The sequence below is a fragment of the Cordyceps militaris genome, assembly GCF_000225605.1.
Source record: "Cordyceps militaris CM01 unplaced genomic scaffold CCM_S00006, whole genome shotgun sequence".
Classification (NCBI taxonomy): domain Eukaryota; kingdom Fungi; phylum Ascomycota; class Sordariomycetes; order Hypocreales; family Cordycipitaceae; genus Cordyceps; species Cordyceps militaris.
This window is the reverse complement of record NW_006271974.1, coordinates 1168843-1180895: the sequence shown is the minus strand read 5'-3', so window position 1 is coordinate 1180895 and position 12053 is coordinate 1168843. Positions and strand designations below refer to the sequence as shown.

Sequence of the window (12053 nt, the reverse complement as noted above, 5' to 3'; positions counted from 1 at the left end):
ACGAACGAAAAGTAACTACGTACGTACCCCCCCGACCCCCCCCCCCCCCCCGAACGCCCTCTCGTCCTACTCTTGGACACTGCAAAGCTGACTCTGAGCACAAAACAAAGACCTAATTTCTACCATTACCGACCCCGAGCACCCCGTCTCGCTCGGCCAGCTTTCCGTCATCAACCTCGCCGACATTCGTCTAACACCGCCACCGCGTGCGCAGCCGCACGGCGGCGCCGACGCCCTCGTCGACGTCTTTGTCGAAATCACACCCACAATCACGCACTGCTCGCTCGCGACGATTCTCGGGCTCGCGGTCCGGGTGCGCCTCGAGCAGGCGCTGCCGCCCAACTACCGCGTCGACGTCCGCTGCAAGGAGAGCACGCACGTCCAGGACGACCAGGTCAACAAGCAGCTCGCGGACAAGGAGCGCGTGGCGGCCGCGCTCGAAAACGACTCTCTCAGGAGCGTGCTGGACAAGATGCTCGAGACGTGCTACTGAAAGAAATCGGGGCTGCGTGGTTTGGGAGACAGTTGCTGCATTTTCCCTATTGACGGCAGAGGCGATGCCCGCGGCCAAATGCTGCGCCGTCTCTGGTGGGGAGGCTGAAGAGATGTAGAGGATAAGGATAATTGGCCTGCGCGCTTCAGAAATCTGCATGGACGAGCAGAGGCAGCCGCGCACTGCGCCTGAGAGCCAAGCTGTATACTTTGTATACTGAACAATGGCCTCATCGATCTTTGGCAGCTACATAACTGCCCTTCAATACAGCGAGTGTTGATATGCCGCTGGTATTGTAGAATCAACTCATGCGGCTCAAGAGTCGAGATGGACAGGCCAACAGGTCTGGGGATTCACCTCGAGCACTGTCAGGGAGGAATCAAAATGCCTGTGGTTTCACTTTTACCTCTATTTGGTAGCTATCAAGAAATAATTCAACTCCCAAGACCGTACGCCGAGGCCTAAACTAAATATCTTGCACAAATTGCACAATTCCCTTCTTCTCCCTGTCCAAAAGGAAAAAAAAATTCATACAATCCTTCCACACGAATGCACGCCCACCTGTCTTACAGCTCGCCCAGCATGCCGCTCTCCATGAGGCTCTGGTAGAATTCAGGCTCGAGAAATGTCTTGACGCTGACGTCCTCGCTGAGGCCCTTGCGGCGCCGCGTCTTGAGGACAAAGTCGCGGGCGGTGGCCTGCACGCTCGCGGGCTGCAGCGGGTGGACGACCTGCTCGCGGTCGAGCGGGTCGCCGGGGACGACGCTCCAGCTGTCAAAGACGAGGGAGACCATGGCGCTGCCCTGGGTGCGTATGCGCAGGTCCGTCTCGAAGCCAAATGAGTCGATGACGGGCAGCAGGCCGTTGACGCGGTAGAGCGGGGTGCCGGCGACGGGCCCGTCGGAGAGGACGTGCCCGCGGCGGCGCGCGAGCACATTGTACACCTCCATGTACGAGTCCTCGGGCCCCGTCACCGACACGGCGTACACGGGCTCCATCAGCCGCGGCGACGCCATCAGAAACGACGAGTAGCACGCGCGGCGCGACGTCGGGATGATCTGCCCGCCGCCGCGGAAAATGGCCTCGCCGGCGAGCGTTATGTCAGTCAGCTTGAACTTGGTGTTGCGGATCGGCTCCTCGCAGAGGGGACCCTCGCGTGTCGCCCAGCTAAAGCCCTGGCGGATCGACTCGCGCACTGTGCTGAGCAGCTTCTTGTCCACCTCTGTCGGTAGCGTGTCGTCTTGCAGGATGTTCGGGCCGGCATCTTCAGGGCCAAACGCCCAGATGCTGCGCGCAGCCAGCTTGTCCCACCCGTGCTTCTCCTCAAAGAACTTGGCCGTCTTCCTGATGGCGTCCCGGATCTTGACGGCCCCCGTCTCAATGTCGGTCGAAATGCCCTTTTCTAGTTGCTCAGCAACCATGGTGATCTTGTTCTTCTTGTTCGGTGTGATGGCATAGCACTTGGTGGCGGAAGTTTCCACGACAGTTTCGCAGAATCTCGTTACGGGATCCGACACCTTGATATCCATGTCTGCGTAAAGACGGCGCAAATCGTGCAGCACACAGTCCATGTATAGTTCGCCAGTTCCAATGATAATGTGCTCGCCAGACTCCTCAACCTTAGTGTCAAGAAGAGGATATGACTTTTGAACCTTTCGTAAACCATCAAGCATCTTGGGTAGCTCCGAAGGGTTGATGGGCTCAACAGCAACCTTGAGAACTGATTCTGTAAAGTGGCTGACGGGTTTGAAGATGTAAGCATCCTCGCCGTCCTCTAGCGCGGGTGGAACAATCGTGGCCGTCTTGACTATTGAGTTGTCGACTCCGTCGAGTAGCACGAGGTTGCCAGCTGGCACACCATCGGTGGGAATATTATATCTCGTCTCGCCAATAAATACCTGGTTGATTGTTGTCATTGCCATATCTTCCTCGTCGTCCAGGGAGTATCCTTCTCCAAGCACTCGAACCTGCGTGCCAGGGCGCGCAGTTCCGCTCAAGACTCGTCCAAAGGAGTAGAAGCTCTTGGCGTCAGGTTTGTTGAAAAGCTTCGTAATGTGAATAACAAGAGGCCCATCTTGGTTACAGTCCAGCATAGACTTGGCAACCTTGCTATCCAGGGGCCCCGTGTAGTGACGCTCCAGCAATCGTTGCGCCGACTCGACTGGCGAAGGTATGTGTTGCACAAGCATATCGACGAAGCCGGTAGAGGGCCCAAAAAACTGCTCGCACACAAGCTTCAGAATGACCTTAGCATCTGCCTTGTATTGCGCGGGTTTCAGCTGAATTCCTAGAGACTCCAGGACTGGGCGTAAGTCCTCTGGGCTGTCGCTGATAGAATGTGTAAAGATTTTGTAGATGGGCTCCAGCACAAAGTGAACAAATGATCTCGCGGTTCTATCCTCGAGTGGTTTGCGTGAAAATGTTCGTTTCTTGGGGTTGAAGTAGACGTCTCCCCATAGACGCTTCGCCAGGTCCTCGGCGTTGACGTCGCCGTAGCTGGTCGCGTACATTTTGGCAAATGACTGTAGTGTAAAACACCACCCCATATCAGTGCAGGCAAAGAGCACATTTCCCTTTTCGGGACTGAGGCGCTTCGCTGCAGAGGTAGCGGGAGCGGTGTTTGTGATTATGGTGTTGACTTCTTCAACAACGTGTTTTAGCTTAAAGTATGCGTCCTTGGGCGGCAGTCTCAGCTCCACAATCAGACGATCCATTTTGTTGATGATCAATGTCAGCGGCAAATCCTGTAGCACAGCATGCTTGATAATTTGCTCCGTGTTTACCTGGACACCTTCGACCACGTCGACTACCAAACAAACACCGTCCACCAGTCGGAAAGCGGCAGCGACCTCGTCGACAAAGTTGACATGGCCAGGCGTGTCAATCACATTGACCAAATGCGACTTGCCCTTGGAGTTCGGCAGCACAAAGCTCATCGGTGATGACTTGAGTGAGACGCCGCGTTCGCGCTCGAGGATGTGAATGTCTGTGTAGCGGAGGGCCTCGTCGCGCTTTCGACCGACTCGCTTGTCCAGCTTCTGGAGGATGTCGTGCGTCTCCAGAACAAGCATATCTGTAAAGGCCGTCTTCCCGTGGTGCAGGTGGCCAGCGAGTGCGACGTTTCGTATTTGGTCGGGAAAGTTCATCAGGTCCGCCATGAACTCGCGGCTGTAGTACACGGGCGGGAGGTCCTCCTCTTCAATGGTGAACTTTTTCGTCTCAATCGGTGCGATGATGGGCTGTGTAAGAGGCTGCGCATCCTCCTCCTCGACGCGGGTTTCGACATCTTGGCCATAGACCTGTTCGGCGGTGGGGTAGTACTGCTTGTCTTCGTGGAGAATGACTGCGTTTGAGGGGCCATCTGCACGCGTTCACGTCGATTGTCAGCTTGGCAATGGTTGGGCCCAAGGCGCAGCGCAAGGCGCAACTCACCATCCACCTCCATGAGCTCGTCCTCATCCTGAATGTCGCCGGCAGCATCATCATATACATAATCGGCGGCGTCCAGGCCCGCGTCAGAGCCGGCCTCCGACTCAACTTCCTCGCCTATGAAGTTACCGAACCTAGTCACAACGCGGTCAGCGCAGGGACACTACTTGTGGAATGGAATAGAATGCTCACTCATCGTAAAGATCATCCATCTTGCCTTGGAATATGTACAACTGCAGGGGTCAATGGCAGCTGTAAAAATGGAGAGGCGCTTTTACTGCCGTCGGCGCGGCGCGCAAAGGTAACTTTTTCGAGCTCTGGTACCAGTCGCGAAGCGTCACGTGGAGATTAAGGAGTCTTATCAGCAACCATGAGATGAAAGCTCCTCCTCCACTCCACTGAACAGCCGCTAAGTCCGCTATAATTTCCTTGCTAAAGGCGCTGTTTGCGCCCAAAAGGTCCCCTCTTCAGGGCTGTACTTGCCTTACTAAGACTGGCGCGCCAGCGCCACCCTGAGACCTGGAGATCGGCAACCTACGATTACGAGTCGTGAAGAAACTCACAACAGCCGATGACTGCATAAGGCGGAGGCCAAAGCCCGTAAAAACTGCGCCAAGCCGTAGTATCTTATCAATCTTCAATATACCGAGCCCTGAAATTTATGTACATTTTCTAAAAATAAATAGCTCATTCTCGTCCCGGCATCACATATACCACGGCCACCTCAGCCGGCAGAGGGGTACGAGACTCCGAATACGGCCAAAAGTTGACTGCCCCTCCTTTTGATCCAGCAGAAACCCGAGTGATATGGCGGTCGGTACATGGCCTGCTCGGTTTTGTCCCAACATCCAATAGCTTCCCCCTTTCCTATTTTAACCATTGGCTCGCGGCCTTTTTCTTCTTTCCCATTTTCCTCCTTCCTATACATCTTTACACATCGCATAATACCCCGCCAAAATGTCCAACCTTCCTCCCGTCTACATTGTCTCGGTCGCCCGAACCCCCGTTGGTTCCTTCCTTGGGTTCGTAGCTTTCTCCCTACCACTCGACGTCGCTCAACGACATAGCAGCCTTGCCACGAGATGCTAGACAGCTACTGACAGCAAGAATAGCTCCCTCTCCAGCTTGAGTGCCACTCAGCTCGGCTCTGTCGCCATCAAGGGTACGATAATACCCCTCTTCAACAGTATTAACTGTGTCCAGCTAGCTAACCATCGCAGGCGCCGTCGAGCGTGCCGGCATCAAGCCTGAGGAGGTCGAAGAGGTCTACTTTGGCAATGTCCTCTCCGCCGGGTACGACGTCTTTCCATCTACCACTGTGCTCTACTAATAGAGCTTCCTCGAACAGTCTCGGCCAGGGCCCTGCCCGCCAGTGCGCCATTGGCGCTGGTCTGTCCCAGTCGACCATCTGCACCACCGTCAACAAGGTCTGCGCCTCGTCCCTCAAGGCCATCGTCCTCGGCGCCCAGAACATCATGCTCGGCACCTCGTCCGTCGTCGTCGCGGGCGGCACCGAATCCATGTCCAATGCCCCCCACTACCTGCCCAACCTCCGCACCGGCGCCAAGTACGGCGACCAGACTCTCGTCGACGGCGTCCTCAAGGACGGTCTGACCGACGCCTACAAGAAGGAGCACATGGGTCTCGCCGGCGAGCTCTGCGCCTCCGACAACGACCTGTCCCGCGAGGCGCAAGACGAGTACGCCATCAACTCGTACAAGAAGGCCCAGGCTGCTACCGCCGCCGGCCTCTTCAAGGAGATTGTCCCAGTTGAGGTCCCCGGTGGCCGTGGCAAGCCCAACGTGATTGTCGACAAGGACGATGAGGTCAAGAACCTCAACGAGGACAAGCTCAAGGCCATGCGCCCCGCCTTCAAGTCAGACGGCACCATCACCGCCCCCAATGCCGCCCCCATCAACGACGGTGCCGCCGCCGTTGTCCTCATGTCCGAGGCCAAGGTCAAAGAGCTTGGAGTCAAGCCCATTGCCAAGATCCTCGGCTGGGGTGATGCCGAGCGCGAGCCTGAGCGCTTCACCGTCGCTCCGGCCCTCGCCATCCCCAAGGCCATCAAGCACGCCGGCCTCACCGAGAACGACATTGACTTTTACGAGATCAACGAGGCCTTCTCCGTCGTTGCCCTTGCCAACATGAAGCAGCTCAACCTGTCCGCGGACAAGGTCAACGTCTACGGCGGCTCCGTTGCCATCGGCCACCCCCTGGGCTGCTCCGGCGCCCGTGTCCTCACCACCCTCACCTCGGTCCTGAAGGAGAAGAACGCCAAGATTGGCTGCGTCGGCATTTGCAACGGCGGTGGCGGTGCCTCTGCCCTTGTCATCGAGAACCTTCAGTAGATGGGTCCATAAGCGACAACAAAATGTTATGATTGAATGGAGACGTGTCGTGGTACGGGGTAAGGCACTTACATCGCTTCGCGCAGGAAAAGTTATGCATAAACAGGACGTGCCATTGCAGTCTCTGGTAATCTTATATAGACATCTAATGAAGACAATATCGAACCAACAATCTGCACCTTGGTAAAGGTGACATGCAGACGGTCGAAGGCCATGAAAGCGGCGCAAAAAGAGGCGCGGCCGACGTCCGAGTCCCATCTCATATTGTTATAAAGGGGTGGGTTGGATGTCATAAGGCTGGATGCAAAAAACTAATAATTCCAAAGTTCCTGTTTGATTTTCTCTTGCTAATGAAACCCAGAATGAACAACACATACACGACGTTAAAAAGCGAAACACTAGGGAGCTTAATCGAATAGCACCCCTTCCCTTACACAAGAAAAAGTTACAAAGAGAATACAAGCAGAGTTTCGGGGTCAACCTTCGTAACCGTTCTTTGCCCCCATAGGAGAAAAAAAGAAAACAAAACAAAACAAAAACACTACACAACCTGCTAGAGACGATGATCAACGCCCCCACTACTCTTACCCTCCATCCAGCCAAGCACTAATGCATCTCCGCGTCTGCGTCCGCCGACGGGGGCGCGATGCCGTCGTCCATCCACTTGCGAAAGTTCTTGTTCTGCTCCTGGACTTCCTCGGGGCTCATGTCCTTGGTCCAAGCCGGGTTGTGCACCCACTTCTCCAGGAGCTTGCTCTCGCGGTGGGTGCTCAGGGCCGCGGCAAACTTGTCGCGGCGCTCGCGCTGGTCCTTGGTTTTCGGTCCGTTGTCGTAGATGAAGTACTCCGAGGTGCCCGGCGCCCAAATCATCTTGGAGCTCGTCAGACAGATAGAGATTGACAAGCCTTCGTCATAGGAAAGAGGCTTGGGGATGCTCTCCCCGTCAGACTCGGCATCGCCCGATGGCAGGTTCCTAGTAAGCACCACCTTTTGCAGTCGCGAGCGGGCAACACCCTCCGTAGGCTCAACGCGGATAAATGATGAAATGTAGTATTGCCACCTCTCACGGAGTTTTAGCTCGTCCATGTAAAAGGTAGTCTCGTCGCGCTGCAGCCAGCGGACGGTTGCCTCTGCTTTCTGAGGAAACTGTAATATCCGTTAGCGTTTGTAGTTTTTCCTCAAAAAAAAGACCTGACTTACCCAACAAATCACAAAAATATCACCGTCCTTGACACACTTTTCCGCAAACTTCCGGGCACTTATCTCTGTTTGGTAGCTTGTCTCCTCCTTCTCGCGGCTGTTGAGATATTGCTGGATGAGGTCAGGGGTCTTCTCCTTGACGTCGGTGCTGCTGCAAGTGAGAGCAAGTCGGCACAGCGTCTTAAGAAGATCTTGGATAGTGTAGAGTTTCCAGCCGTTGCGCAGATAATAGTGTCTCATGACATCCTGGTAACGATTCTCATCAATGTCACCAGTAATATACTCCTCAATGAGCTCCATGGTTTTGGGCCAGAAAGCAGCAGGGTCTTCGTTGGCATCGAAAAACGCCATATGGTTCTCGGTGAAGCCAATGTCTCTGGCAGGCTTGGGGCGGCTCAGACGCCCAATTTCCTTGGAAACCCTCTCAGGGCTGCCCTTGATATCATGCAGACGCTCGTATACTTGATGAAAGATGCTGAAGAACACAAACGCCGTCTGGTTGCAAAAGAAGTTATACCAAGGTCGGCTAAAGAACCCATCGGCCTTCAGCTCGCCGTCGCCGTCCAACAAACCGCTGTCAGAACCAGTCACTACAGGCTTTGGCATACTCGGCATCCATCGCTCGTTGGAGAGGTCAGGCGCAAGAGCTTCATCAGGCACGTCGGCCATTTCCTCGTCATTCGCCGAGTTGACATCGGGTGTAGTCTCCTTGCTTCCTGACGTGCTATCCTCCTTATGGTTTCGGGGCTTGCTGCCGATGCGGCCCGGATCGAGAACCCCTCTAAGCAGATCGCCCTTCTTTCCGTTCCTGCGGCTGCGGCCATTTGTCAACTCAGCAGGCGTATTATCTTCGATCTCTTCCTCGCCAGAGTCCGGCTGCATCCGCGGTAGACGCTCCTGGACGACATCTTCAGGAAGGTCAAAGAAGGCGGGGATGAACATTTCAAAAAACTCCAAGATTCGCTCCTTTTCTTGCGTACTATGCTGGCCATTGTGCATGCTGTAAAGCATCATCAGCCGAAGGAGATCCATAACGACATCCTTGTCAGAAAAGTCCCAGACGAATTGATAACGAGGAGCTTTGCCTTTGAGTGCCCTCTCGCGGCGCTGCTCCTCGTGCTTGGTTTTGATGACATCAACCAGGTGCTTGGCGGTGAGATTGCGCTTATCGGTTGACTTGACAAGAATGCCCATATGGTCGAGACTCTTGAGATGCATATGCTCGGTCTGTGCGTGCCACACCTTCTCCCACTCTCGCTGTGAGAAGCGCCACTCCTCGTCTTTTTGCTTCATTCTGGCCAGCAATACGGGAACAACATCAAACGGGTGGCTATACATGTCATTGACGACATCAATTCCGCGCTCACCATAAATCTTCTTGCATATACGCTTGAAGATTGAGGTGCTCTGACCGGCAAGAGCGCCAGGCATGTGGAAAGACTCTCGCTCAGACGGCGTCATGACCAGCATCTGCTGAGCAATAGGCTCCAGGAGCTGAATACACTTGAGGTTGGCCTCGATGTAGAAATCATAGTCGTGGCGCTCTTCCTCGATGCGATGGAGGCCTTCTTCAAACTGGTTCTTGCGATGGGCAACGAATCCAGAGTCTTCGCTGGCCCAGGTTGGGTGCGAGGCCCACTGGTCGTTCAGTACGGAATTGCAAAGTTCATCGCGGCCGCTGCAAGGCTTAAGACGCTCTCTTTTCGGCAAAAGTCTGTAGCTGGGGCCATACCCTCGGCAGTTGCTGAGAGAGAGCTTCTCGGTAGGGGGTGCAGGACGGTTGTCGATCATTACATCCTGAGTATCAACGCCCACAAACGATTTCCAGAATGTCGTCAGGTCGGGGCTAGAACTGATGAAGACTAAGCCTTTGTGGAAGAGCGTGTTTCTGTCGATAATGTTCTGACTGAAGAGATTGCAAAGTTTCAAGAACTCGTTCATCGACGAGCGGTTGCTAAGAAATTTCTTAACCTTTTCGAAGAATGCAATCTCCTCCATATTTGATGTACCGGAAGCTCGAGGAGGGTATGGCTCGGGCATGACCGGCGTCAAGGTAGGCTCGATTGACGAGCCTTCTGCAGTGCCACGGGCATGACTCAACTTTGGCCGCTTACCATTGACAACGGCAGCTTGTAGACGAGGCTGCGATGTAACCTCCGCAAGCAAAGGAACTCCTCCAGCAGCTGACTTTTCGTTTCTCGCGCGTTTCTTATCTTTACTGGCGCTGGCCGGAGGAGCAAAGCTGCCCAGAGGGGGCATTTTTTGCCCGTCTCTGGCACCAGCCTGCTGCCCGGCGCTGGCTCCCATGGAATCTTCAGATCGGCCGCTGGCCGTCTTTGCTTGCCCTGCAGTCTCTGGGAGGAATTGCTTGAAATCCTCCAGCAAGTCGGGGGCAGCATTGAAGAGCGTGGTGACCTGCGCGTATACGTCCTGAATAGGCTTCTGCTCCCGCTGGTACGTTTGCAGAATCTCTAGGAACTGCTTATATATTTCCGGCTTGTCTTGGAATCGATTTTTGATCTTGTTGACGTAGCTGATGGCGTGGTTAAATTCAACAGGGCCACGTCGCTCCATACCGGCTTGGGCCGCCGCGGCGGCAGCAGCACCATTGACGCCAGCCAGGCCAGGCGTGCTACGCCCAGCTGCGACATTAGCGCCGACGGATCCAGGTGCTTGGGAACCGGCGCGATGTCCCGTGGCCTCATATCCGCCGCTCTGGGCGGCTGCTTGCACAAAGAGGCTACCGCCATTCTGGGCGGGGGCGCTGAAGTTGGCTTCCGGTGAGCGCTGAGCCCACTGACCGCCACGCTCAGGGAAGATGGACTGGCTAGGCCCGTGGCCATCGGGAGGGCCACCTCGTCCAGCGATGCTTTGGACCGTCGTACCCATTGGCGTGGTGACTCGAATGGTATTAGGATCGTTACCAGCGCCGCACTCGATTCTATATCCCGGGGGTAAAAATGTGTTGAAGCCTTGGATAAGGTTTGGATGGCCAGCGAAAAGTTCGGACACTCGATTGATAACGCCTGGGGTATCAATACTGTGATATAGTATTAGCTCTGTCACCACGGATAACAAACAAGCTGCACTCACGCCTGAGATTTGAAGTCCTTCATGATGTCAAGAAAACGGTTGTAAACGTCAGGCTGGTCATGGAATTGGACCTTAACCTGGTCCAAGTAGGTCAGAGCATCCTATAGCGTTGTGTCAGCGTTGCACATTCACAGTAAACAATACGGCACAGTTTTCAGCTATGCTCGGCCACAGCGGCCGGGCTGCACAAGCGTCGCGCCAAGCGCAACAAGCACCCTTTTCAATTTCGAATGGTCTTACGTTCAGAATCGGTTGCTGGCCCTGGGTTATGCCACCTGGCATCTGAGGGCCACCCGCCGGTACATTAATCATAGGTGCGCCCTGCTGGCCTGGTCGCGGAGCGTCTTGCGGGGGTAGTGGCGGCTGCTGCTGCTGCAGAGGGCCACCAAATACGGAGCCGCTGCCGGGAGGAGGTGGCGGGCCACCCTGTGTGGGTTGGCCGTGAGGCATAGGTCCGTATCCGGGATGCGGACCGCTCACGCTCTGCGCGCCGTGCTGGAGCGGCCGCGCGTGGTCATTCGGCGGCGGCGGGCCGCCGTAATTTTGCATCGGGCCTGGGGCTCCGCCCATGGACATGGCAGACGTGCTGCCGTTATGGTTGGCCAGCAGGCCGCCCGGGCTGTGTATCGCGCCGGTGACGCGCGACGCCACGGGCTGGTGTATGGGTATCGATCCGGCACTGCTCTGGTGTGCGGATTGGAATCGGTCGGCGGCTTCACGGTCCCGCTCGCGCTCTCTCTCACGCTCCTGGTCGCGTCTCGCCATCTCCTCGTGGTGTTGGATAGCACGGTGCCGTTCGTCCATGTCGCGATCGCGGTCGTATGGCGCGCCGCCAGATGGGCCGTGGTGGCTCTGGTTGCTGTTCATCGTTGGGTCTGCAGTGGCCGAGAAAAGAGACACGAGAAGAAAAAATTAGCCACGTCGCTCCTTGCTCAACCAGCTTTATACATCCGACAATGCGATTCGCTGCTCCGTGCCCGGGCAGCCTGCGTTGGATGCGGACCGAATCCCGTCTACTGACGTTTTTCGACCAGCCGACAACACCAAAGCTCAGGAGGGTCTTGTCGCGCGATCGCAGCGGCGAGAGGGCACACTTACAGCTCGAGGGGCACAACTAGGCCAGCAAAAATCTACATGGATAGCAGGACCCTCGTGCAGAAGAACGAATTCCCGGGGTAAAAAGATGCTGAAAGAAAGCTGGGTGGGCGTGGAGGGGGTGAACAAAACGCCAACCCTGGTGCAGAACCTGGGAAGCTCGCCAGATGAAGAGCGGCCAGGACCAGATCTGTCGGGGCCCATTACACAAGCCTAGCGCGGACTGTTCCGCATCACGTGATGATAAGATTTTCTTATCAGTCCCTTGCGGAAAGTGCGGTGATTCGGTCCTGCGCTAAGCCTAAACTGGCCACACAATGTCCAATCTCTCATCACCGGGCGGTTGGAACTCGGCAGGTACGAGCGAGTGAATCAGCAGTGAGAAAATGCGA

At 55.6% G+C, this 12053-nt stretch overlaps 3 protein-coding genes across 3 annotated transcripts; 1 reads left to right on the top strand and 2 right to left on the bottom strand.

The window, feature by feature from the left end:
- Nucleotides 1-1059: 1059 nt before the first annotated feature.
- Nucleotides 1060-4134, bottom strand: CCM_07660 (U5 small nuclear ribonucleoprotein component; the record flags this gene model as incomplete). Its single annotated transcript, XM_006672800.1, has 3 exons — nucleotides 1060-3854; nucleotides 3926-4056; nucleotides 4115-4134. 3 exons carry the CDS (start codon nucleotides 4132-4134, stop codon nucleotides 1060-1062), a joined length of 2946 nt encoding a protein of 981 aa, XP_006672863.1.
- A 745-nt stretch (nucleotides 4135-4879) lies between these two features.
- On the top strand, nucleotides 4880-6273 carry CCM_07659 (acetyl-CoA acetyltransferase; the record flags this gene model as incomplete). Its single annotated transcript, XM_006672799.1, has 4 exons — nucleotides 4880-4948; nucleotides 5012-5084; nucleotides 5143-5215; nucleotides 5271-6273. The coding sequence occupies 4 exons, from the start codon at nucleotides 4880-4882 to the stop codon at nucleotides 6271-6273; spliced, it is 1218 nt and encodes a 405-aa protein (XP_006672862.1).
- A 606-nt stretch (nucleotides 6274-6879) lies between these two features.
- On the bottom strand, nucleotides 6880-11433 carry CCM_07658 (Histone deacetylase interacting; the record flags this gene model as incomplete). The annotated part of the gene is made up of 4 exons (XM_006672798.1): nucleotides 6880-7419; nucleotides 7474-10513; nucleotides 10567-10667; nucleotides 10807-11433. The coding sequence occupies 4 exons, from the start codon at nucleotides 11431-11433 to the stop codon at nucleotides 6880-6882; spliced, it is 4308 nt and encodes a 1435-aa protein (XP_006672861.1).
- Between the last annotated feature and the right edge of the window lie 620 nt (nucleotides 11434-12053).